General features: G+C 36.3%; 1 protein-coding gene across 1 annotated transcript; it reads left to right on the plus strand.

Annotated features, from left to right (window-relative positions):
- Positions 1-373: 373 nt before the first annotated feature.
- On the plus strand, positions 374-26,685 carry POC5 (POC5 centriolar protein). Its single transcript, XM_009698961.1, is given in 12 exon segments — positions 374-457; positions 2,684-2,731; positions 4,540-4,687; positions 12,930-13,126; positions 13,505-13,681; positions 16,426-16,530; positions 17,836-18,015; positions 19,171-19,333; positions 22,715-22,833; positions 23,646-23,759; positions 24,648-24,824; positions 26,524-26,685. Coding segments are annotated over 12 exon segments (1,662 nt in total). The 3' UTR covers positions 26,674-26,685.
- The last annotated feature ends 1,076 nt before the right edge of the window (positions 26,686-27,761 follow it).

Below are 27,761 nucleotides of genomic sequence, written 5' to 3' on the forward strand. Positions count from 1 at the left end.
TTAGCAATCTATTTTAGTTACCATTGAAGTAAAATTTTATATTGTATATCATGAAGCATTAGATATTAAACTTACTCAGTCAATGTAAAATAAGAGAAAACTTATATTGTTGCTTTTGGGTCTTTCATTGCTTTCTTTTAAAGTCAATAGAAGTCTTTTCATGGTTTTGAGTATGGTTTGGATCAGGCAGTTTCCTCCCTAGCATTATATGATGAGCCTATGCCATCAGTTTAGCCCATGGAATGGGCATTGATGGAGTTTCTATAGCAGAATCGCTATTTCTGGGGCAAATGTTGGTGAACATACAGCGAACATATTGGAACTGAAAAATGAAGTTCAGCTTCTACTGTTTTATAGACTAACTTTGTGCAGAATGTCATCAGATGAGAAGAAAAGCACAAGTCCAGTTTTGCCAAAAGACTCTGTTCGGGGCAGTTCTGTTTCTTCAGATCTTCAGGTAGGAAAGAGGTGACCTCATTTGGTCCACTGTCATGGCATTTTATTTGGCAAAGGATAATTATGAGGAAATCTAACAAAACTTGCATCTTTTGTTTTACGTGTACAGGAAAATAATAAAAACGTTAGTGAAAAGAAGCAAGCAAAGTAGAAAAAAAAATCTGAGATTAGAATACCTTCACTAGGATTTCCTTTTGTGCATTTCACAAGAAATTTCAATTTATATGAAAATTCTTATTTAAACTTGAGAGGTTGACGAATGACAGCTACAAGTGAAATAGTACCATTTTCTTGCCTTTTTTTTTTATTCTAGTGTTATTTTTATGCATGTTAAGTCTTATCAAGAAGCATAAATTTGACACAGTAGGATACAAACCCATTATTTCTGAGGGATGAAGTGTAGCTATGTGTTAGGCTTCTTACATGATATTGTAAGAACTGAATTTTTAAAAACGCATTTGTTTCCCTTAGAGTAGGATTGTGACCAAGTTAATCTCTGAAAGGAAATTCTTTTTTTTTTTCCTTTTTTTTTCCTTTTTTTTTTTCAGCACATATATGAAGATATGCTGGAACTGTAGCGGTGGGGGGTTTTCTTTTTCTGTCCTCAGCATTCTTTCGAGAGGATGCAAAGATACTGAAGAAAGTCTTTGTCCTGTTCTTTTGAAAGCAGCGGATTTTCATCCTTTAATAATTGATTATTCCTATTTGAGTAGTGGGTGGGTTTTTTTTCCTTTGATAGAATTCTCTCCAAAACAGGCTTTTTGACAAAAATAAGTTTTGCTAGTTGCCCTGCAGAAATGCATCTCCATTTTTGTCACCTGGTGTAATGGGCATGTACAGCAGAAGCACTTTTAAATTAAGGATTTTTTTTTCTTCATGTGCAATGACTTTGTCACTCTTAAACTGCCTGCTTGTGGGCAATTCATTTCTGCAGTTTGTGTGCTTCTGTGTTTGTGGTCATATCTCATGGCTAAGTTTTCTGCATCTTTATTTAGCAATAATAGTTCATCTGTGTTTCCAATGCCTTTTATAGTTGGAAAACGGGATAGAGGCATTGTGCGACAAAATTTGAAAGACCAGAATTTTATGATCTGGTTGATTATCACGGAGGTTCTAAGGCCACCTTGTAGAGAATGATAAAGTAAACTAATATTAATGAATGTCTGCTTTGCAACTGAGAACATGTCTGAAATAAATAGAATAGTTCCAGTTGGAAGGGACCTGCAACGATCACCTAGTCCAGCTTCCTGACCACTTCAGGGCTGACCAGAAGTTAAAGCATGTTAAGGGCATTGTCCAAATGCCTCTTAAACACTGACAGACTTGGAGCATTGATCGCCTCTCTAGGAAGTGTATTCCAGTGTTTGACCACCCTCTCACTAAAGAAATGCTTTCCAATGTCCTGTCTAAACCTCCCCTGGCGCAGCTTTGAACCATTCCCACATGTCTATCACTGGATACCAGCGAGAAGAGATCAGCAGCTCCTCTCCACAATCCCTCCTCAGGAAGCTGCAGAGAGCAATGAGGTCGCCTCTCAGCCTCTTCTTCTCCAAACTAGACAAACCCAATGTCCTTAGCTGCTCCTAATACGAGTTTGTTGCTGTTGAAAAAGAAGAACACTAGGGTCACATCTGAGCAATAGGAATGATGACAGGGAAGTTCTTTACTCCTTTTAGATAATTTTAAAGAGCCTTTTCTGTTTTGTTTGGATGTTTTTGATAATTTGATGCTTTTAAATGGAGGCTACTAGTTTATTTTCTTCTATGCAACACTAATTTATTTTCTTCTACAAAACCAAGATAGTATGCATAAATGATCAAAACTCCTCTGACCTTCAGGCCATAGAACTATATTCCTGTAGTTTTATGCTCTAACAGAATTTTTGTAGTTGATGTAACAGCTTGAGAGTTTTGTTTAAAGCAGAACAAAGTAAAACAAAGATATATTGTTAATTTTACTTTATTATGGTTTTATTTGAAATTTCTTGGTTAATACTGTATTCCAGTTGCAGTGTCCTTGTTAAGGAATATTTAAGATTGAGATAATACACTTAATCACTCAATGTTTCCATTTCTCTGTCTTACATATTCTTATTGCAGTCTCCAGGATTATATTTTTGTGTTTAGGTTTCTGGTTACAGTTGGGATACTGTGTTTTGTTTGATATTTGCTTTCAACTTCATTCCAACGTTGTTGTAATATTGTAATTCATATGCATTTATTTCCAGATTTTTCACTGAATGCTGTCTATTGACACTTCCTGTTGGTGCATAAAAGTGTGTATTCTTGCACATAGTGGATTCTTTTGGTTTTAATAAGAGTGTTAGAACTTGAAAGACTAGATAAATTTCCTGCGATAACTTGATATGTATATTTTGAGTGCTCAGGATGTCTGTAGTAAGACAGACTGTGTGCTAGTGGTTAAATTGAATGACTCAAAATGAGCCACTTACTTGCACCTGACATCTTACCTCCTCTGTCCCTTGCATTGGATAAGGTAATCATGGAAGCAGCTGGATTAGCTGTGACTGAAAACTAGTTTGTCTGGGGGGAAGAATTAGTTTTAAGTTGCTATTAGTTCACATGATCTCTTTGAAGAAGACAGAGCAGTGATATAACATCTTCTGCACAGTCATTTAGTTGAGATGAGTTAAGGTAAAGACTAGTATATTGGCTTTTTTAATTCTACTGACATTTTGCTGCAGGGAATTTTGTACAATTCCAGGTAGTTCCTGTATTATCTGAAGATACTTGTTTTCTTCTTTTGAAATCTCATAAAATCTAAACTGTATTTCTTTAGAAAGATATGGATTTGAAAAACTTTAACTTGTTGATTTGCAACTAAATATACCTTTCATGTGGAATGTGATACTTCATTTTGCTTATAAAAATACACTATATATTAGTTTGAAATTATATAGCTTCATATAAGTTTATTGAGCCTTCTAATTTTAACATGATAGGTTAGAAGATGGGAAATGGAAATTGGAAAGGAAATAGAATTCAGCTAAAATGTACAGAACCTGGCTTCTTAAATTCTCTAATTAGTTGAAACCCACATGAATGTAAGGATTACACTGAAAGTTTTAAAATATTATCCTTTTCAGGTGATAAATCCAAAAGCATATTACACATAATTGGTACCTTTAACAGATTGTTTCTACTCTTAACTTTCCCCAGCTTGAAGAGGAAAATAATTTTCCAATTCACAATTGGTTTCTGAGGTTTAACCTCATTAGGATACTAAACAGAGTTAGTACAGTAGTATTAAGTGAAGAAAAAATGACTGCTGGTGGCCTGGTTTAGTGCTTTCCAACTGGCTTTTTTCCAAATGTTTAGTTAGTGGCTTTGATTGGTTTCAGCATCTAACTGCTACTGCAACTTTTTTAATTAATTACTGGATTGTATGTTTAAGCTATAATACAGATTGTTCACAGTTTCACATTGAACTGTAAATACTTTCATTCTGAAAATCTTATATAATTTTAAAAATGCATGGTATAAGATGAGAATAATTGTATCTAATCTGAAGATAATACTGGATAATCAAATGTGTTTTGATGATTGGCTTTAGAACTCCCACCAAAGAAATAGTAATGCTATAAGATGTGAACTGTGACTGTGTTCAGTAGCGTCTTTGTCATTGCTATAAAAATACATATTTTTCTTTGCAGTAATAGTAATGCTTAGAAATACTATCAGGTGATTAATAGCTTACATGTAGCTTACATAATCTGGAAGGTTTTTTTTCCCCAGTTCATATTTTTGTTTAAAGTTTATTACAGTATCCAACTGTTACAGTATCCAATTCCGCATCTAGCAAAGTCTTTCTGTGTAACTATTACAGCGCATCTAGTTGTAATTGGAATGAACGTGAACATGAAACAAGAGAAGGATAAATTATTATAATCATGGTAAGAAAACAGTGCTCTCCTGCAATTTTAAGGGAAATCCTCAGTTTTCACCATAATAATAATAAACCTCTTAGAAATTATTAAAAACCATTTCCACTCCTTCCTACTTAAACCTAGTTTTTAGAAACGTAATTGTTGTTTTATAATTATTTGTCATCACTTTGTGACAGGATGAATATGAAGAGCTGCTTCGTTATGCTGTAGTGACTCCGAAGTTTGAACGGTGTGTCTCGAAGTGGTCAGAACCTGCTTCAGAACTGAGAGCAGGTGGCAGATTTTCAAGTGTAACAGGTGGTGCCATTCACCGTCAGACTCCAGGTAGTATGTACAAAGCTATGCATTAAGCATACAAGAACAGTGGTATAACTTTTGACCTCAGTTTTCTAGTAGCTTCTGCTTGAAAAATATACATAGCTCATATGTAGTACATTTGCATTTTGCACAGCAGGAAATACAGGAAGGCGTATTCACTGAAGGGTTCCCTCTGACATCGCTTTCAGATTATAGTACTGATCTACTGACAGTTCTGTGTTTTGTAATACAGATGTTTAAAGTGATTGGTGTAATAATGCAAAAAGAGGTGCCCTTACTTACAGCATACTTCATTGAAATTTGACAGGTCACAACTGGTTTTTTCATACCTGTGTGACCATGATAGATAAATGAGTATTTAATTTATGATTATTTGGAAGTAAGAGTTACCTTAAAACGGCTTTGTATAATGATTACTCATGTCACTACATGAATGTCATTCTCACTTTTTTAGTTCAATCACTCTATTCTAGTTTTACTTTATTGTTTGGTATTTAGGACTGTATAAACTTAGTGTCTTGTGATGCATTAGTAAGACTGGTATTTATGGTTAGATGATGTTTGCTTTTGTCACTAGCATTTAGATTGAGAAAGCTCTGTTAGTTTTGCTTCAAAAGAAATAGTGAACAATCATATCTGCATTATTTCTTTACTAGGGAGTTTAGCTTAATCATGAAGAACTGACTTGAAACTAACTTCTATTCTTTATCGTGCTATTTCATGATAAAAATATTTACCTATGGTTTTCAGTCCTCTTTTTGTGACTCTTGAGGATGGCTTTTATCTCTACTCTTTAGAGGAGTGTGGGGTGTGAAATAGGTAGATAATTTTACCACTAGAGCCTAAACAGCCTTGAAGCGCTGTGTAAATCTGGTAGTAATTGTCATCTTGGAGTAAATGTTGTTCATGACTAATGTACACAAGAACTCTTGGCCATACTGATCAGAGATAAATAACTCTCTACTAGCGGAATTTACCAGTGCGATCACAAAGGGCAGTGCAAACACTGAAAGTTGTTTATTTCATATTAGGAGAGAAACCATTTGTATGTTGTTTTCACTGGAATATAAAGCAGCCTTAGTAAACTGTCAATTACCACTTAGTTAACTTATGTTAATACAAGATAATAAAAAAATTATTTAGAAACAGGTTCTTAAAATAAGGAATATGATTAAAGTGAGGAAGGTAGTATTGGTTATGGTCTGTATCCTTCCACAATGAGTCTGTACAGTGAGGTTTAGGTACATTCAGACACCCAAGCCAGTACCATTCTTTCCAGTATGCCATAAGGAGAAATGCTTGATCATTTTTATAAACTAATGGAGAATCTTAGTCCTTAAGAACTTCATATCCATAGCTTCTCCCCTTGCAGAATTGGTGTGGTTGTTCTTCTGAATATTGGACTGCCATAGGAAATGTAGAAGACATGATTTTGGGTTCGTGGAAAGCATGAAAATGGAGGTTTGGAGAGAGATAATATTCTGTAATGGAAGTAGGTCTGGAATTAGAATGTGAATAATGTTAGAAAAACTTCTGCCAACAGAGATGTTTGAAGTGCAGCCTTTGCATTTTGATTCTTACATATTGAAGTTTATTAACTTGATCCAGTATAGTTATGTCCTTTGTGGGAATTGTACCAAGTTGTGTAAGAAAACAAATCAGTAGAAGCTGCTGGTATTTTGTACCATGGCAATTATTCTTGAACAGTCAAACATTGTAGAAAAAATTTCACTATAATAAGATATATTTCTGCAACTCCTAGAATGAAAGCAGTTGCTTAGGATTTAAAAAATTATGATGCAAAATGTTTTGATTGAGGGAATAAAACATCCTCATCTGTTACATCAGGTACAGGTACCAAAAATTGTGATCTGATAGATCCAACTAAAGGTGACGTTTAAACTATCTGTGATTTCCACAGCCAAAGAACATTCTGTGGCTGACAACCAGTCCAATACTCTCTGACCAGGTTCCTTTAGATACTGAAGATACCTGCTGTTACTTGGGATCTTGGTTTAGCGGAGTGATGCAGCGATATACTGAAATCGCAGTGCAAGCACATGTCGCAGTCAGTTTGGATCTCTCAAATTTACAGGTCAGCATACTCTGAAAACTTTATTTTCTAAGCAAAATGGGAAAGAAACACACATATCAAACAAAAACTTAATCCCCTTTGTACAGACTACTCTAACATGTGAATTCACTAATTCATCCCTTAATTCCTGAGGTTTCTAACTCACAAGTTCTTGAATTCATAACTCGCAACTTGTAGCTTACGCCCCTATAAGCAAAACAGCTGCCTAACTGATGAAGAGAATGCTTGTCCTTCCTCCTCTGTCCCAGTACAGGGACTCCCCTGTATCACACAGGGAAGCACAAAAGCCTCAGCAGTCTGGCTGCCATTAGATACACTTCAATAGCTTTTTGGGTAAGCTGATGTAGTTATACCTTCCAGGCTAGAAGTTCGGCCTATGGTCCTTCTGTAAGTTAGTGGATTCTGAAGGATCTGCCAGGCAACGTGCAAGGATTATGGCTGCAGGAGACAGCAAGCTACAGGTGATAATGGCTGTGTAGCGACCTGTAGACTTTCTGTCCATCATCTCCTGCCTACATGCTGCTCTTGCCTTGACCTAATGGTACTACTCCCAGGATACACCAGGCCTTAGCATGAACCGTGTGCTAGCCAAAATCTGAGCAGGATTTGAGTGAACAGTTGTAGCATGATAGAGTAATTGTAATATACAGTTAGATCACAGTACAACCGTGATTCCTGGTACCAGTCTGTATACACTAGTGGGGAAGAACTATGTGAGTTAAAGCCAGCTCAAGCCCATTGCTCTGTTGAAAGTTCATTTTGCTGGTTGCTCAGTTTTTATACTGTGTTGGGCTGAGCCAGCACTTCTCACATGCTCATCTGGCTAGCACAGGAATGCGTTCACACTTCTTGATTAGCTAAGGCTTATACCACCAGCTAATAATCTCAACTGGTACAGCCATCTATGAAAAACAAAGGCCACCCTCTACCCCTCCCTGTGTCGAGATAAGTTCACCTTTCTTTACGACAGCTGTGGTCACTCCCTGTATACTTGCCTAAGCTTCATGAGCACAGTGCTCTTCTCTGAATATTCTTCCATTGTAGCAGACTGTTGATCAGTCACACTAACAGATTGCCAGGATTCAAATATGCTTGGAAAACTCTTGAATTGTAGAGCAGTTCAGGTCAGCTGCCAGAAGTGTTTCTCAGCACGAGAAGTTCTTCTTAAAAGGAGAGTAGAAAATTTCAAACGCAGCTATGTGGAATTACATTATGGAGCAACTTCTAGTTCAGGTCCCTAGTGCTCTTTCTGCTTAGAGTTTTGTCTCTCAGTTTGAGTGGAACATTGTTTTGTAAGGGAATGTTTGTGATGTGTGATACTGCTGTTCGTAAGATTGTCGTCTGGAAGGTTCGTGCCTGGTGTGCAATAAGCCAATTTCAGACACTCAGGAGAGATTTTGTATTTATTCAGGCCTGGGTGCTTGGTAGACTTGTCCACAAATCAAGCACAGCAACAGCAAGTTACAGTGTTCCTTTTATACACAAAAATCAGGGATCAGTATTTTTCCATACATGCCTACTCACTACTGATTGGTTAGTGATTTACATATGATTACATAGTCATTTCTACCGCTATGCATGCTCAGGGGAAGGGTCTTCACCTGGACAAGGGTCTTTTTGACCTGTGGGCATGATTTTTAGTATTATAATGAAGGCAGTTCACTTCAGGACACCTTAAAAACTAATTTCATTGCCAAGTTGGTTTGTCAGATGGTCACTTTGCCAGGTTGTCATATTGCTCGTCCATGCTCAGTAGCTTAACACAATCAGTTCCAAATGTTTTTCATCAATTTCCAGGACTTTATATACCCTAACTCCCTTGACCAAGACTCAAAACAAGGTAGAACACAGTTTTCTATACAAATAGTTTGTTACTCTGATGATATCAAGATCAAAATCAAAACGGTGGACTTGTGCTTTTTCTTTTTTGGTAGATGACTGTATACTGTATTTTTGATCATCTTTGTCTGAAGAGAAGATCTTAACCAGCACTGTCTGCTGACTCTCTTTGACTCTCTCAGAGGGGTTATGGTCTTACTTTTTTTTTTTTTTTTTCCTGGCACCAAACCTGTAGCCTGTGAAGTCTTTGTTCCTTTTTACTGCCTAAAGGTGTGCAATAGAAGTGACAGGACACATTTCCATTCCCTTGATTGCTTCTCTTGAAATATTGGAATAGACTTATCTTTTAATATGCTTGGTATTACCAAATAAGAATACTCATTTGCAAGCTGTAGCTAATTGATGTGGGACAGGGAAAGAAATTCTCTTGTACTTGATGGGGATCAAAATTTTGCATTGCAGTTTTATGTATTGCCCATTACAAGGAGCCACATATTCACCTCAGTTATAGACTGTCAGAAGTTTATTATCTTTGCAAAGGGCAGCACCTTGCAAAATACAATTTGTCTTCTATTTTCAAAATGAAAAAAATGGTTAAAAACAGTAAAGAAGGTGCTCTTAATCTTCTCGGAGGCTGAGGCAGGAAGAATATTTACATGACCCCATCATGTTTCTGTTAACTACACACTATAAATAAACTCCCGGTGCTTTGTTGCTTTGTCAAAACATAGGTTTGCTGTTCAAATGTTGCTACATCCTGTCAGTCTATGGAAGAGATGTCTTATATCTCCTTGAGAGAGAGACTGAAATAATCTAGTTGTAAAAAGGTTATTTCAACTTTTAAAAAAGGATCTGTCCAAAATCTGTCAGTCTTCTATATAACCTCCAGAACTGATTGAGGGTGATTGTGTATTTGCGTGGTGTTTGCCACAGTGTTAATGGCCTCAAATACCTTTTTTTGTTTTCCCCTGATACTAATAACAAGGCTTTGGATGAACAGGGAAAAAGCAGTTAAATTTAAGTTTAGTACTATATTTCTGATACTGACCAGATAGGACAGATTAGCAGGTTGTTTATGAAGGACAGTTAATTTTTTTTGTTTAGCTCCATTCTTTTGGCTTTCCTACATGTTCATAGTAAAAATTAGGCTCTTTGACATTTGTTCTTTTGCTGTTCGGCTCTAATGCTGTTGCTGTGTTAAAATAACAAGATCATAAATTATTAGAGTAGTGTTCTATATCTTTGTAAAACAAAATGCATGTCTGTGCTGGGTGTGGAGTTAATACCTAAAAGTTTGCTCTTCTGCAGGGCTTCTCCAACTTGCTACGTTTTATCCCCTTCTCCACATGATGTTGGTGTGGAGACCAAGTTTCCAATGCCATGTCATGCTTTCTGAAATGAAGTTCTGTTTGTGGAGTATTCTTTGGTCTGCCATTTTGACTTTCTTCTCAGGTTTTTGAAACTGAAGTGAATGTTTCCACTATGATAGTAGAAATGTAATTACTGGTAATCTCTATTTGTTGCAGTAAATTGAATGATACATAGTATCTTCACTAAAAGCTTCCCGTCAAGTAAGAAAAATAATTGGAATAAAACATGCTGTACTATTCAATTTAAAGTCCAAATGCTTTTAAACTTTGAAACCTAAAACTTGATTTCCTGTTCTTGTTACCAGTTTAGTTTATTAAATTTGAAAATGACTAAGACTGGAGCAGTAAATTATTTGTAGCGAAGATTTATGATGATGACTCATACCCGAACAGTGGGATAATTCCTTCTCTTCAGGCTGCTGGCCCTCAGTATTGATCCATTAAACTTCTGAGAAGATTTTTTTTAAAATTATACATTTTAGCAAATTACTGCACTCAGCTTGGGACACTGATAGCAGATCATGTGTGATAACAGTCTGTCAGATAAAGTCAGATACTAGAGGAACACAGAAAAAACTAAAATAGTAGTGTTGGGATAATAGACATCTGGAAAGCCAGCTGATTTCATTACCTCTACTATAAACAAGAATACAGTCTAGAGATTTGTCGGAGTGAATGCATGTGGGTATTATTTAATGAAGTACATTTTTATACTTTATCATCTCCAAATGATTCCATGTCCTTGGTATCTTAGTGTACTGTAACTGAATGGTATCACATAATGCAGTGGAAGGAATAGAGTTGACAGAAGGAGAGCATTAGGAATAAAAATGAAATTATTATGCATACAACTAGAAAATTATGGCAATACTGGAAGGCCAAGATAAATTACATCAGATGATGATATAAACATGTAATAGATAGACTCAGTGAATTCAGTGGAGGATACATCCTATGGTAAATGAGAAAAATGGAAGCTGAGTTAGGATAATCTGTACACAGGGAGGATTAAGGGGGAGTGATGAACTTGTAATATTACGATCTTGGACTCTGGCAGTTGTCAGTCTATTCTAACATCCTGTTTTTATTGATTACATTTTGTTCTGTTTTTTTCTTTGTAAATGTCTTGCAAACTGTGCTGTGTAAGTTGGATATCTTTGTAATCCAAGCAAATAATAAAAGTTTAAAAATGGAAACAAACCTTCATGTGTTTTACAGTAACATCACAACTAAAGGAAGAACACTCGTGACATGCAGGAATGGGAACAAGTGGTGAAGGACAGAACTGAGAATATTTGACAATACTAACACTGCCAAACATTTTATATAGTGAAAGGCCAGCCAGATTCCTCATCACTGAAATTAGATGTATTTCAAGCAGTCTTGGTCATCTGTCTAGCATGTCATATTTTTGAAAGATCTTTACAAGCAATGAATATTCAAATTCTGCCTTTAGCTAAGCAATAACTCTCTCATTTGCAGGAGAAACAATGACAAAAAGTTACAGCCTGGTATTAATATACTGGTGTGATTGGGAATAATCTATTTATGGTCTTCTGCTTATGTAATGGGGTAGGGAATTTAGTCTAGAGAAGCGGTGTGTTAGACAGAGCTTCTTTAGCTCAAGCTGATTTTAGTTTTATGATGTGTTGTTGTACATGACCTTGGGAGAAACACCAAAAAGCAGTTGTAACTGCCTCTGCATCATGATTCTTCCTTATTTCCCTCTTGTTTTGCAGCATGAGTGTGGTAGCTGCAATTCAACCTACTTGATGAGGAGGAGTATTAGCCAGACAGCTCTTCTCACTTCTTTTGGACTGGACACCTAACAGTGACAGTAATTGTAAAAGAGTGTCCATCATCAAATTCGGCCTTGAATAAATTAGAAACATATATTTCCAGAGTCCACTGAAAATACTGCTTTGTGACAAACAGTTAAGCTTACGTCTACATGCTTGTACCAAAAATTAGTACCCATTCACTATGAAACCTATTGTACAGACAATATTTGTTTTCAGAAGTAAAGACTCAAATGTTGGAGGTTTCATCTCTCCGTTTATGAAATAAGGAGAGTATTCTTTTGAAGTTGTCCTGTTTGTTATTAGTACCAGGAATCTGCTAATCCCTCTTCTTTCTGAATTTTTTTACTCAGCTGTCAACTTGAATCACAACTGTAAGGAATAACTAAATGTGAAACAATATTTAATTTAATCTGTTTACTTAAATATTAACTTGTTTGTTCTTAGTTAATTTTTTTCTTCCCATCAGTTGGAACTCAAATGCATGCCCATTCACTTCTGGGCGTGCATTAATTTTTATTGCATTGTTAGTTAGCCACAGTGAGGCCTCATTGTATAAGGCATTATGTAAATTCATCGTAGATACTTCCTTTCTCAAAGAGTTTAAAATCTAATTAGATGAGCAAATTGCAGGCTGTAAGGGATATGGATGCAGATCCATAGCAACATTGAACTATACCAACGGACTACATTGTGAATGCACAAAGGAAGGCCCCTGGCCTCAGGAGTTTACAGTCTCTTTAAGGAAAAGGCAAAAGTTTTTAGATTTTTGACCTGAGATGTGAATCAACAAGAAGTCTTTACTGAGAGAGATGCTTTTTGTTTCTGGCAATGCTATTTTTTTGGTACTTGCTGTGATTGTCCTCTTTAAAATGAAATCACATTTAAAGATTCTGTTCATTAAGGGAGTGGTAGTTTTGATTTGACTAATGTTACAGTAGGACTGTTGGTTTAAATATACTTGTACCTTGGAAGCATATATTTGGATGGGGTTGGTGGTTTTACATGGGGAAAGGAGGTTTCTGATGGCATAAATGTTTTGGGTTTGGGGGTTTTCTTTAATGCTTGGATTCTAACTTCCATCCAGAATGCAGACCAGTTACCCTTTCCGGAGGATCAGTCCTTATTCTCTCTTTCATTTTTAGTCTTAATATCAGTGAAGGAGCCTTCTGAGACCAATATGGAGCGACTTTGCCCTGTTCTTTCAGAAGAGACTTCTTCACAAGGGTCCACACATGGTCCAAGAGAAATCAGAGAAACCATAGTGACCGAATTAACTTTACCTGATGAAAAAGTAACTGAAATAGAAAACATACTTGATCTCTGGAGTGGAAATCTTAAGGTATTTATTTTGCATGGAATCCTTAAAAATCATATACAGATGTCAGTGAATTGTAGAATAAGTGAGAGTGCAGGAAAAGTTCCAGTGTGATTGCACTGGGAAATGGTAGTTTTCTTTTTGATTGTTGTTGTTATATTGCATGTAAGCACTATAATGTCTTGTTTCAAGTACTTTGGAATAACTTTCTCTGTTAGGGTTGTTCAGTTATTATAAATCAATAATTCATTATGTCTGGGAATATTTATAAACAGCTGTGTAATGAACACATAACTGTAAATATTCGTGTCTCTTTAATTGCTGAGTGTTTTAAGATTAAAAGCTTAGGGAGAAGGGAATAATTTTACTAATTGCACTACTGTCATCCCTTTAACTTTTCAGACAAATGTTCTGACTGAATTGAGAAAATGGAAGCTTAGTTTGATCGAACATCACAAGCTTCAAATGAGACAAGAAAAAGAGAAACATGCTGCACATGTGAGACAGTTGAGCACTGAGATGGAAAACCTGAAGGAGTTGCTACATACTTATGAAATCTCTGTTGGCAGGAAAGATGAGGTAGTAATTCAATTTTGTAATTCAACAGTTCCTCTCTGAAAAAATATCCACACTGAATTTTTGTGTCCATCTCTTTGAACAAAATTCTTCTTGCAGCAAGTAACATAGAGAAGTAAATAATGTATTTAGACTGTATTGTAGAAAAAGAATCAGTGTTGCTAATAGTGTTGTGCATACCAACAATGGAAACTTAACATCTTGTATGTACATACTTTGCACTGATTGCTTCTTAAATCTAGGTCTATTGTTGTTTCTTGTTTATTTCATGAAGATCACACTGGCTTAGGTGAGTCCTATTAGCTCTTGCACTTTAAAAGCCTTTAATTTTTCAGTGATTGGATTGGTTTTCATGAATTTTAAATGGGCAGCCATCTCCTAAATGTGAACAAGTCGCTATTTTAGGATTCTTAGGAACTGAAATTTGTACAAATTCTTAGGATTGTACATTTGAGATCTCTGAGTTAGCTTTTCTGCTATCGACAACTTCAAAATTAACTAGAATTATGGAAATGGATATAAAATTTTAGCAGCCCTGCAATCACATAATTGAATCCTCTTATTGCTATGTTGAATTTTTAACCTTGTACTTGAGAACACTTAATGGAGTTTGTGTTTTTAATTCCTATTTGCCTTTTTTTAAAAAACATCCATTGAAAGAGTTGAAATATGCAGGACGATGATGTTCTGTATCCTTTTAGAAAACAGTCTAATCTTGCAGGCCAAGCAAATACAAATGTTGTAACAGTACAAGAACAGGATTAGTATAATATCATTTAACTAGTACATATGTGCAGAGCCATAATTATTTCAGTGTATACCATTCACACATACCTAATTCTGCTGGATATCGTTTTATGTCACTCATGTTTAATGCACCATAATTCTCAATGATACCTGGAAAGCAGTATTTTTTTTCTGCTACCAAAGAATTATTTCTTCAGCCAATTTTATAGTTCTGTTTCTTAAAAATAAATGTTTTCAATAGAAAATTATTATTACCACTATATTAACAGTAGGCGGCAGTGCTTCTTTGTATCACACCATATTTATCAAAACTGCTGTATTCTGACATAGGCATAACTCAAAGTCCACCGGTCTCACAAATATTATGAATACTGTAGATTCTTGTTTTCACATTGTAAATCTCACAAATGCTTTTTAGTGGCGAAAATCGACTAAGTAACAAGCATGGATTTATGCTAAGACTTCTAGTATATATCAACAGGTATGCAGCATCAAAAGTTGAGGTTTTATGTTACTGTATAACATTTTTTTTCAAAAAAAAATTAATTTATTATATTAATTTCCTTTGCATTCTATTTTCTTACTGATTTGTTGATAACTTAGGCAAATTTACTTCTAATTTTAGATAAATGCATTGTTACTTATATAGCTGAGACTTCGGTTATTCTGAAACTGCAAAAAGTTAAAATTAGTCATACTTAAGCAGAGAAAAGTAGCTTTTACTAGATTTATTAACATACAGCATTGTGAAGAACTCGTTCTTAAAAATTGAGAGATTGATCAGCTTTAAATTACTTTAAATATATCAAATTGACCTTTATTTTTTTCTGACTTTGGCATTTTAACTCCTGAAAGAAACCAAGCTTTTGCCCAGTAATATTTCATTAAACATTCTGAATATTGACTGAAATGGTTTGTATGAAAATCTGTACTGAAACAAGATAGGAGTTTTGTACTATTTGCTGGATAACTTTGTTGATTTACAGTAAATTTTATTTTAAGTATCGTTCATTTCATTGGTGTGTGTTCAATAATCATTGTATGTAACATATGCAATGTAACACACTACGATATCTTATCGTATAACATCGTATAATAACATCGTATAATACTGTTCTTCACCACCTTTATGCAGCAGTTAAAATAACTTTGCATTACTCCCAAGAGTCCCAAGGTTGGTCGTTATTACCCGTTGGAGTTGCTCAGATGTGACTGACGGCAGAATCCAGCTTAAGAAGTTAGGCAAAAATATACAGAAATACTCAGTGATTTTGTGTACCCAATTTGCATCCTGCCTGGCCTAATTTTTAATCAGGGAACCTCAGCTGTTCCTGTATACTCATTAAACGTATTTAGAGGTTGGTGGTAAAAGTCCCTAGTTGCATTCTCTGTCCAGTAGGCCATCTTGCTTCTCAAATGTTTTGATTGCAATAGGCCTAGATGATGTCTTTCATGGGAACTTTTAAATGGAATAACAATTCTTAATCAGATTTTTCTAGTTCTTAGCAACTCCTTAGCTTGTTTATTCAGTTCAGAAAATTGAATAAGCTTTCTGCAGGTAAATTGTTTCTTTACACTTTAGTTAATTAATAATGCACTAAACCAAACTTTTAATATAAATGTTCCTGATTTATCAAAATTGTCTTTGAAATAAGTGATTCTTCTGACGTTATGCTACAGTAACATTTAATTATAAGGAAGTAGCACAGAAGCCTGCAGATGCAGGATGAAATAACAATTCAGTTGAACTTTTCCTAAAACTACACAGTGAAAGTGTTTAAGTCCCGCAATCTGAGTGCTGAAGCCACAGGAATTTTATTTCTGATTTGAACTCTGATTATTGTTTCCAGCTTGATTAGAGTGAGGGGAAGATTCAATAGAAAGCAGCTGTTAAAAGCAAATGCTTTAAGTGAAAAATTACTAATGCATAAAGTACATTCTATTTGTAGACTGTACAGAGATCATAGCTATTGAAATAGTGTTAATAAATATTTTTGCAGGTGATTACTAACTTGACCCAAGCATTAGAGAGGCAAAAGGAGAGAATAGAGTTGATGAGAAAGTTTACACTGTGGAGGATTCAGCATGTTAAAGCCAAACAAGAGGTATGTGCACAAAATAAAAATGCGATGAAAAGGAAACCTCTGACCCCAAAGGGTCAGAGTTGCTGCGGTTCCTGTTACAGTTTGAAGAAATGACAGTGTTTCTATTTTGATGTGTTTGACAATGTCAAATAACAGTTTGAAAACATCTGTTCTAAAAAGAATGCTGCTGTCAAAATACTCTCTGGGATGGGGAAAAATATCAAACCTATACTGGTCTTATATTGTCCAATTACTGTGATCAGCTCACAGCAAATCACCGTAGTTTACAGTATTTACATTTTGAAGTAGGTGCCAAGGGCATCTCTATCTAAATTTCAAACACATTACATTGAAGAGTGGTATGATACAGTATCACATTTTTGGGGGAAGCCACTTTCACAATTAAAACTTCAGCTGCTCTCTTTTCTCACGTTGCCAAATTTTAAATAGCTAGGAGCTAGTCACACACAAAATGTTGGGCATTGTGTCAGACGTCTAACAGTAAACAGTCTACTAAGTGAAGTGTGACAGAAAAGAAGGATGCCATGTCAAGACTGCAAACATTTCCCATTCCACACTGTTAAAAAGGAGAATCTGTATTTAGGACCTTTGCCCATTGGTACAGATTCCTGGCTGGACTAAAGTTCATTGACACTATCCAAAAACTCTGCTGATATGTGGAGCGGGATAGCCTTTTTCTCTTCCTTCCCTCCCATCTTAGAATTTACTAATAATTTGGAGTCTGGTTTGTACTCATCCCTCTTTATTTTTTCTAATTAATTTCTGAAAAAATAATTTAATGCTGAAATATGTTGTCTGGTGACTATTTTCAAATAGAGTAGAATAATAAAATTGTCTTAAAGGACTTTTTAAAGCATCCTGAAGTCCAAATTTATTAAAAAGCTCAGTGTTTTATGCTAATCATCTGCAGTCTTTGTGACTGCAGGTTTTATGTGGTTCCTGCAGTGAATCAAAATATGCCACATACCTACTAAACACTTCACATGTGCATGGTTACACCATGTATGTTCAGCTGTTGTTTAGGTGTCATTAAGCTGAGAGTAACAACACTGGTTTATGTAACCTAGGAGTTCACAAATATGATTTCTTATACTGGGGACAGTAATGCTCTGTGACGTGTGCAGGAAGAAACACTGAGCTGCTGATGCTGTGTTTCTGTACCACTTCACTGTGGCATGTGTAACTCAGGCATTCCTACTGTCATCTGTGTAATAAGTTGTAAAACGATCATTCACAGTCTGTTGAGTACTTAAATTTTTAGGAAACCTGAACTTGCATGTGATGTGGTTGTATTTGTTTCCTAAGGAATATGGAAATAGAATAGCAGACAGACAATTCCGGACAGCTTTGATGAAAAAAGTATGGGCAGCATGGCGCGCTCTTAGTGAAGGAAAATGGAAAGAAAAGGTAGCAAAAGCCTGTCAGTTGAGGGCAGAAGATGTCTGTGTTCAGCTCACCAATGATTATGAAGCCAAAATTGCAGAGGTAAAATAAGATTTCTTTTTTTCATTCTTTCTCTCCTTCACTCCCCCTCTCCCCATCCCTCCAAAGTATCTCTTTCTCAGCAAACTTGAAAAACATGAAGACTTTCCAGCAGAACAGAGCTGCCAAGTACACAAGAAAATCTCAGAAGATCTAAGGTCTCTTATTGTGGTTTCTAGATGTCACTTTTTTTTTCCCCTGCATTTGATATAAAATGTTGCTGGTCTGCATGCACAGGTGAAGTAAATTGGACTCTTCTTGAAATGAGACAAATCTCTTATTTGCCCACCAATAGGGCTAGTGTTTGTTTTCTAAGAACATACTATTAATATTGGCTATGCATTTTGAGGTCTTACTGAAGATGACAATTGAAATGGAAGACCTTTATTTTATGAATAATCATGATGAGTACAATAATTTTTCCTATAATAGCTACTCTGTTAAAGGCTGAATTGAAGTTTAGTTTTGCCTTCAACTTGCCAATTAAGCTTGTTAAAGAATTTTCAGAGCTTAAGGTGAAGTTAAGTTATCAATGTGTGCATTGGGATACAGTAAGTAAAGTTATAAAATACACATTTTAAAAGCTTTGAATTTTAACAAGAAATTAAACCTAAAATTTTAAGAACAAGCTTACCAAATGTGGCTTACCAGCACAAAAAGAGTAAGTAGTGAGTTGCAAAGGTAACTTGATCTGTCTTTTCTCAATATTTTTAGTTTTTTACAGCAGCTAGAAAAGCGGGGTTGCTGTTGAGAGTTCACTGTATGGTTAAATAGTTTTCTGGAAACACTTATTCTTCTGATGACTGAATCTATGTTCCTGCGGAAATCTAGCTTGTGGCAGATGGCTAACTTCTAAAAGACAAAAACTTGCAAGATAAATTTCTGCTTAGCTGGTTAGGTAGGGTCTGACAGTCCTTTTGAATGTGCTCTTGTGCTTAGCGTGCTGTAGTACCAATAATATGCTGTAGTACCAATAATATGCTGTAGTACCAAGAAATGACAAGTAGCTCTTCATCTTTGGTGAACCAGAGATCTTGAAGGGAAAATGCTTATCTTTGTAAACATAATAAGTAACTTTTAAAGCTAATTGAGGAATATATGTGTTCATAGTTTGCATTCAGAAGTACAAGACACTTGTTTCCTTATTCTCTTTCATAGCTAGCTGCTACTTTGGAACAGACAAAAGCTGAGGTTCTGCGACTGCACAGTGAAAGAGAACAGTATGAAGACACCATGAAGAAAGCCTTTATGCGTGGTGTATGTGCTTTGAATCTAGAAGCAATGACCATGTTTCAGGGCAGGGACAGTAAGACAGATCCTGGTCAGTATAAAAAGCAGCTCTAATCTGGTACTGGGGGGGGTTGTTGTGTTTGGTTTTGTTTGGGATTTTTTGTTTGTTTTAAAAGAGTCTCCCTTTTTTCTTTTTATTTTTTTTTTTCCTTGATTTATTATGAAGACTTGTGGCAATACAGAGTTTATCAAACTGTTACTGCTTTAAAAAGTCCTATTGAATATGTTTAGAAATATTCTGATGCTGAACTTTGTACTGCTGTAGTTGAAAGGTGGAACATGTTCTCTTTATCCGGCCTTGCCGGGAGGTTGGTAACCTGCAGCCTGGCAGAACAAGAAACCAGGAATGGCAAAATTCTTAAAATACTGTGGAAAATTACCCAGAATTCTGTCAGCACCCGGGTTATGGCTGGGTGAGGGGGAAATCCTGGAAAACCCTCCCCTGTTCTCTGGAATCTCAGTCTGCTTTTCCAAGACAGCAGTCCCTTCTTTCTTAATCTTGCCTTTTGATGCAAAAAGGGCAAGTAAATCTCCCAAGTTCTGTATTTAGTTGGAGTTCTGTGCCTGAACAGGAAACACCAGTCTGATTATACCAGCAGCACACTTGTAAAACTTGTGCAGCCACACGGGAAAGAGCTGCAGACCCTTACTGATGTCATGGATTCACCACCTCAGAGTGGGACAGTCTGTAGCAGTAGGACAGTCTGGTGCAGCAGTCTGTGTTAGAGAAAACAGCTGTGCCAGCACCAGTGTCACAGCTGTACATGTGGCTTAACAACCAGCTGTACTGGCAGCAGTTGTTAATGTGCTTAAACAAGTAACTTCAGTTGCTAAATTTAACAATCTTATACCAGAAGTTTCTGAACTACTTCAGAGAAACTCCTCTCCAAAAATGTAGGCATGAAGAGGAAATAAAAATCTGAAGAAGGTATAAGAGGTTACTTACCTGAGCAGCTGTCTGAGCCTGTTAAACATACGCAGTATTTGTGCAGTTGCTTAGGAAACTAGAATATGACATTAGCTAAGTGCAGTAGCCATATGCTAGTGAAAACATAGGATCAGTATTTGGGGAAAAGCCCAAGAATGAATGATTTCTTGAAGATACCGAGTCTGGGAATGAAGTTACAGGGCATTACCCAGGCACTTTATTTTTCAATGTGTTATAAAATTAAGAACTACTCTGTCTTGAAGCTTTACCTTTTGTTTGTTTGTTTATTGTTTTCCAAAAACATGCAACAGACAATGGGTCTTCCTAATAATGATGGGTAAACTGAGTGATGTGAAATAGAAAAACATTGTTTCTGTAAACCTGTGAAGAAGAGAATAAGTGGGAAGGAAATGAAGAAAACTGAGCTCTAGAGCTGCCATGACAAGCCCCTGTGGTTCATTGACCAAAGATTTTGCTTGATTTTTACTATGAAGCAGGAGCTGGTATGATACACAGGCACAGAACCTAGAGATTTTGCTGTGCTGGACCATGCTGGGGTGCCTGTACCTAACCTTTCGGGTGTCCAGCATCATGCTTTTTAATTTCCTGTGGTCAGTGTCGTCCTCATCAGGCTTCATAAGATCTCACAGCCTCTGTTGTCCTTGATACCATGCCTGCCATCTTCTTCCACTGCCTCTTGTACCACATTCTCCTGTGCCCCAGGCACACTATCTCTTTCTTGCTACAGCCAGACAGTGCTTTTAGTGAAGTTAGCTACATAATTATTTTATATGGTTGCACAACCGTTTGTTTGCATTCTTCCTCAGGTATAACAGAACAGTGATCACGACATCAGGGGACTTCAAACATCTGATTAGATGATTGGTGTGATTTCTTCTAGTCTTGTAATCTGTGGACATTAAAACTTATAAGTGCCAGAGTCAGTTAGTGATTATATATTTATATGGACACTGCAGTGCCACCCACTGTCATTGGAAATAAAAGCAGAATTTGATCCCTTTACAGATTTATTATTATTAGGGTATTATAATGTACATTTAATATACAAACAGTATACAAATAACATACATATAATATACATTATAATGTAGGTTATTAATAGTGCACAAATACCATAATCTTAATGGGTCCATAACATTTGGAGTCAATGATGATGGTCAAAATCTGACTGATTTACTGACAGATGATTTTTTTAATATAATTACACTTTTATTGAGATTATTTTTAACCTCTTTATGTATTTAAAGGAACATTGAAGCCACAAGAATTCATTACTTAAAAAAAGCAGTGTTATGTTTTTTTTTAAGTAACATAGATCAAATCTGATTGATCTGTAACTATGCATTGGTCCTGTCTCTGCTTAAGTTTAGTGTGTGTGTATGTACATATATATGTGCACAAAATGCATATTCTGGCATACTTTCACTCTTGAAATCTCTGAGTATTGTGCCAATTTGAACTACCTTCCTTATATTTTTCCCCGCTCACTTCAAGAGAAAAAACAAAAAGACACAACTACCACATGGTGTCACTCTAGTCCCGGGAATGAGCAAAGTTCCCTTGTCCTGGAACTCCTCCTAGGGATCATCTGCTTCAGAAATAGGAGAGTAAATAAGAATACCTCTCTACTTCCTTTAAGGAAGTTTGTATTTTAAAGGAAAAGGCTGAAACTGTTTGGAAAAGATATTGGGCTTAGGTCTGCAGATCTGACCTCCCCAGGATGTCTGTGTTGCGAGACAAAAGAATCCTGGGCAGAATTTGCACAAGCTCAGGCTTACCCAGCTGGTGGGGGGAGTTGAGGGCTGTAAGGCGCACGTAGAACGTCCCAGCCCTACAGCTGGGATGTGGCCAGTGTCCAGTCCAGCCATTGTATGTGGGGATGAGATGCTGCTGATCATGACCTATGACTCGTTGAAATTGCAGTATGTTCTCAGGAAAGTTAAAATAACATTTTATTTTACTGACAGTGAGGCCCCCTAAGGATCTTGGGCCCTCACAGAAGTCCAGTGTGGCCTTTCTGTGTTTTGCTGCTCTCTGCCTGAACTGGATTTTGTCCATCAGCGTACGAGCAGCTGATACACACTGGATTTAGTATTGGCAAGCAGTACAGAAAACCTCAGTTATTTGCACTACAAGTATGTGACAAGTGCCACAGGGCTGTTGAGGCATAACACAGAAACAAGCCCCTTGGAAAATACTATTTCCAAGCAGCTGAAAAGCAGGGTGAAATACAGGAATGTTGTGGGGTTTTTTAATATCAATATATATGTGTATTATTTTTTTTATATATATACGTGTGCACACACACCCTTCCCCTATAAAGAACAGGCTAATTCTTTTAATTAGATTATACAGAAATCCCAAAGGAATAATAAAATTTTTACTGTGACTTATCTCTTTTTTTTCTCCATAGGGTTTGCTAGATTATGTGCTGATCCCATTACTTTGTGTTTCTAATAATAGATGTAGGAAGTAGGAGAAATGGTAATGGTACTATTGTTGCAGGAAGGCTCCCTCCTTCGCAATATAGTCCGCCCTCACCACCACCTCCACCAGCAGCTGCTGTTCAGTTGGAAGACATGGTGAGTGTGTAACTGGAACAGAACTGTATTTGCTAGTGACAAAAATGAACTTCCTCAGTTTGAGCTTTTTAAAAAGAAATGCCATAGCCAATGAATTGAAGGAATTTGGAGACAGTCTAAGTGTAAAAAGAAGCATATGGGTATGTTCAGACTGCATTGTGTAAATGAAATGACTGAGGCACATCTACTGTGACTTGCTATATTTTCATTAAGCTCTGGTTTTTATTTTAGTGAAAATGCATTGAACTAGTAAAGATAAGGTCACTATAATAAGCAGAATTTGCTTTCTAAGGTTCTTCCTGTAAAAAGGCTGTTAAGAGATTTTTTCAAAAAAACTGATCTTAATATAATCTGAGAGGAAGAAAAGCTGGCTTGACTTGAAGCTTCTTTTGTAGGAGTGTAACATATAGACACTGAGGGAACTCAGCTTATTGTCCTGTCATGTCAGCTTAGCCAGATCATTATCCAGTAGCTTGGATCTACTAGACCTGCCTGGAGTCATCCTGAAGATGTTGTCACTGTAAAATAATTTCACACTAGAGAACAGGTTAGAACAGAGATGTGCTTCCCTCTCTCCTGATTTTTCATTCCTGTAGTATCAACTGTTATTCACAGTTTCCGCAATTTTTAGATAAGTATTTTTAAATTAGACAGAAAATGGTAAAAATAGAGATGAAATATTGGCAAAGAAGTTAAATTTAGAAGGGTAATTGGAATAGTCAAAAAACTGTCTAAAGAGTAAAATTGTAAAATTTGTCAGTAAAATTTCTAGAAGGTTATACTCATTCTTTGTAAACTGGTTTCACTTACAGTTTTCTACCCACCTGGGTCATGCAAGCACTTCTCAGACCAGACTAGATTCTGATTCTCCAGTAATCATCACTAGCACAGCTGCAGGATCTGGTGTGGCATCAACTCAAAAACTGGTAACGTGCTAAAATTAACTTTTTAAATTTTTAAGGCATAATAATAACAAAAAATATTGGTTTATATATTGTCTGCATTTTTCAGAGCAACACAAGTATGTAGTTGAGGAGACTGCCATAGAGTTTACGTAGCTGTGTGAGGACACTAGCTTCCAAATGCTCAGTAATGTTACAGAAACCCATTTATGTTAAGAGCAATTTTAAGTGATTTCTGGATGTGGGAGGGGGAAGTGTGACAAAATGAAGAACAGAAGAGTGTACGTACACTTAGGTGTAGCGCAACAGGAACAGTTGGTGTTTCGCTTGATACCATTTTGTTGTGGAAAGAATGTGCTTTGCTTCAGCATCCTGCTGTTTGAAATGTCTCTCTCATTCACTCTTCTGTATTTGTTGCTAAACTGTCCTCTCTACTTTTCTCCACTGTCTTCTGCATTGCTCTGCTTTCTTTTTCCTATCTGGTACAGTTTGCTATCAGCTGTCAGAGAAAGATGCAGCCTTTTACTGCATGGAAGCTTTTTTGTATGTTGTGTCACTGCTGGAAAGACTTTTCAGGGTGATGGAAGTGACTGCAGCTCTCACGTAAGTATGCAGCCGGCGAGGAAAGCTAAACTATCCATGCTGCTTGATTTTTGTCAAAATAACCTTTCTCCCCTCAGGATAGAAGTCACTTGCTTGAAAGGCTGCCTCATACTTAAGAGTGGGTAAAGATGGAATAAACCAGCTTGCAACTAGGTGGGGTAAATTCAGTCCCATATAGCATAACTGGATTACCTGCAATATCCGATGTTCTGTTTAGGCACGTGTCTGCTAAAACTAAGCAGACATATTACAGCATTGTAAATATTATGTTTAGAATTTTTTACCAACTAGTACTTAATTTATTTGTAGCCCATGGCGAAAGTAATAACATCTGCTCAACAGAAAGCAGGAAGAACAATTACTGCTCGAATCACAGGCCGAGCCGATATGGGACAAAAAGCCAGAATTTGTGGTAGTTTAGCAGTGATGGGAGTTGTTCCACCCATGAGTTCAGTCATTGTTGAAAAACATCATCCTGTCACTCAGGTAAGTCAGAATTATGCTTGGAACAGTATTCTTATTACAACACATCTGGTAGTAGTTTAAAGAAAAATGACCATCATGAAGAGGTATTGGACAAGGGTCAGACTTGAGGCCTATTTAAAATAACAGACAGTACTGTCTTTGAGCTGGGTAGAAAGCACTGGGGAGGAGAGGAAGTAAAAATTGCCACTTTAATCTATTTGTCTTGTTTCTATAGTAATTATTTCACAGGTATAGTAGTCTTGGCTGTCTCTTTCTTGGCCAGCTCTTCCATGAGTTGTCTTCTTTGTAAAGTCGTCACCTGGTGTAGCAATGTTTGGTGTCATCACCATGCAACCACTGTTTAAAGAAAAGCTTCATGATGTATAGCAGGAAGAGTGACTGAACCAGAGGTGGCAAAGATATAGATTAGCCTGATGGGCTGAGCATAGCAAATTATTGAGAAAAAAAGTAAAACCCTGGTCTGGAGGCAAGCAAATCCATCAAGCCTGCTATTTGTTGTATTTTGAGTCCTCCTCCCCCCATTTATCCTGAAGAAAACACTGAAATAAGTGCATTACTAGGTATGAATGCAACACACAAGATGACTGTAAACAGTGGCCTATGTGGCCTAGGCAATTGCTAACACTTTTAGACTAATCTAAGTAAAAAATGGTTTTAGCTAGAGGTGTATGAAACGGTTGAAGGTGGGGTTTTTTATATTTTAACCTGTAAAGTAGGACCTGAGTTTCCTCTGTGCTATCTGAAAGTCCGGTTTCTCTTCCGTGATACTGTCAGAACAAGCAGAGCTACATCAGGTCCTTTAATTTGAACTGGCGTTATTGTTAACTGTCTGTGTGAGGGATGTTCTGCTTTCACTCATTTCCTGCAGTGAATTAGAGCCCTGTGGCAGGCTGCACACAGCTTTCAAGAATTTGGGCTCAAGCAGAAATTCATATTTAAATTATAGGACCTTAGGAGGTTAGAGGTTTGGTGTGAGACTTCTTTTATTAAGAAGGATTTCCGGATTCAGATTGTGTGACAAGTAAAGTACCTTAACTACTGTACCAAAAACTCATTTTAAAAATATAATAAAGGTGACAGTCCCAGAGCTACATTCCCTATACTCTTTCTGCAAATAAATGCCTAAGTGCAAGTCAATCAGATTGAAGTATTTCTCTTGAATTAATCTGACAAGGGAGAGAGTTTACCTTGATTAAAAGGAGAATGACTACTGTTTATTGCAGTAAGGTGTCTAGTTTTGGGGGGAGAAAATTGCCTTTATTTAAGAACAATGAAACCTTTTCCTTTCAGAGACCAGAGACTTACAGACACTTCCTCGTAGCAAATACTGAACTACAACAGCAAAGCTGGCATGATTAAATTAGCACTACAGAGGAAAATTCTGAACAGTTTGTTCAAAAAAAAAAGAAAAAAAACAAAAACCAAACCAACAAACCAACCTTGAAATAAGATTGAGGTGATAAAAGTTCAGGGTACCTAGTTAACTGGAAGTTTAGCACTTTATGTTCTAAAAAGTGTATTACAGATAAGGAAAAAAATGACTCGTTCTGTTAAAGTAACCTTTTTTTTTTTTCGGCTAAGTGTATTTCAGTTTGCTGGACTGCAAATCTTTCCGTGTAAACAACAGCTTACTTAGAGCTATTTTAATGGGAATTCTTTTGTACCGTTAAGTGTTCTGATGTATCTGATTACTTTTCAGCAAACCATATCCCAAGCTACTGCTGCTAAATATCCTCGAACTGTGCTCCATTCTTCTGGTTCTACCGCTCTGAGACCTGCAGGACAAGTTGGGCGAATGCTTCAGGGCCAAACTCATACCAGCGTTCAGTCAATAAAAGTTGTTGACTGAATGTATATCTTTCTCAGCAGTGGGGGTTTTTATCAAGGTACAATTTAAACCTCTTCCCAGTCTTTTCAGATTTGATGTGGCAAGGCCTAAAGTATGTATCATGTTTTTACCCTTTTCTAAAACAATTTTTTTAAAGTAAAAGTGCTTTTATAGTAAACATCTGGAGGGGAAAAAAAGAACTTCAAATGTTGTTCTACCTCCAAACAATTTGAGAACTTATTTTATTAAGGTAAACACTTTTTATTTAAGGAATCTTTTGCACACTTTTAAATAAAGGATAGAATGTGATTTTTTGTCTGAATCTCTTTGTATAGTCCCACTGTTACTAACATCTACTTTCAAGTAAAAATTAAATTTATTTTTCTTACGTGTGCTTTTAGTTGCTTATGCAACTTAAGCGTAGTTGACCTGCATTTTAATTATATCCTCCAACAGCATACTTAAACAAAGAATAACAGGGTGGTATCCTTCACACCCAGGGTGAGACTTGGGCCAGGTGAGGTAGCAAGTCCACCAAATTGTTAAACTTTCTCATTTTCCAAGCTAATGTTGCAGAACTTGATGCAGTTTGTGATCTTAGATCCCTAATTCCAAAGCCTGACGATTTACCAGGCTGTTTTTCATATTCCTGTGATGCTCTGCAGCCATGTCAAAACAGGTAGCACACAAGAGAGCAGTTGGGCATATGACTTCAGAGTAAGATACAGATCATTATCTTTTTAGTACAAACAATACGATTCAGTACAAAATAATGCTATTTATATGTAGACAGACAAGGCAATTCAATTCTTCCATTGTGTGATGAAACTACTGTTATTTTGTTAGAGAAGACTATGAAGATAGACATTTTACTTAATATTTTGTATCTGAAAACTATTCAGTAATGAGAGACCATTTAAACATCTTCAGCAAGACACGACCAAATATTAATTCAAGACATGAACAAGAAAGAGGTAAATAATTGCTAGATGTCTTAAGTATTAAATATCAAATGTTCTTTTTTGAGTATGTATACAAGGTTGTGCCATGATAGAAAATTCTGCAGTCAGCCACACATAGTTTTAGACATTTTTGTGTATTTTTCCCTA

The sequence above is a fragment of the Cariama cristata genome, unplaced genomic scaffold (assembly GCF_000690535.1).
Source record: "Cariama cristata isolate BGI_N322 unplaced genomic scaffold, ASM69053v1 scaffold4164, whole genome shotgun sequence".
NCBI lineage: Eukaryota > Metazoa > Chordata > Aves > Cariamiformes > Cariamidae > Cariama > Cariama cristata.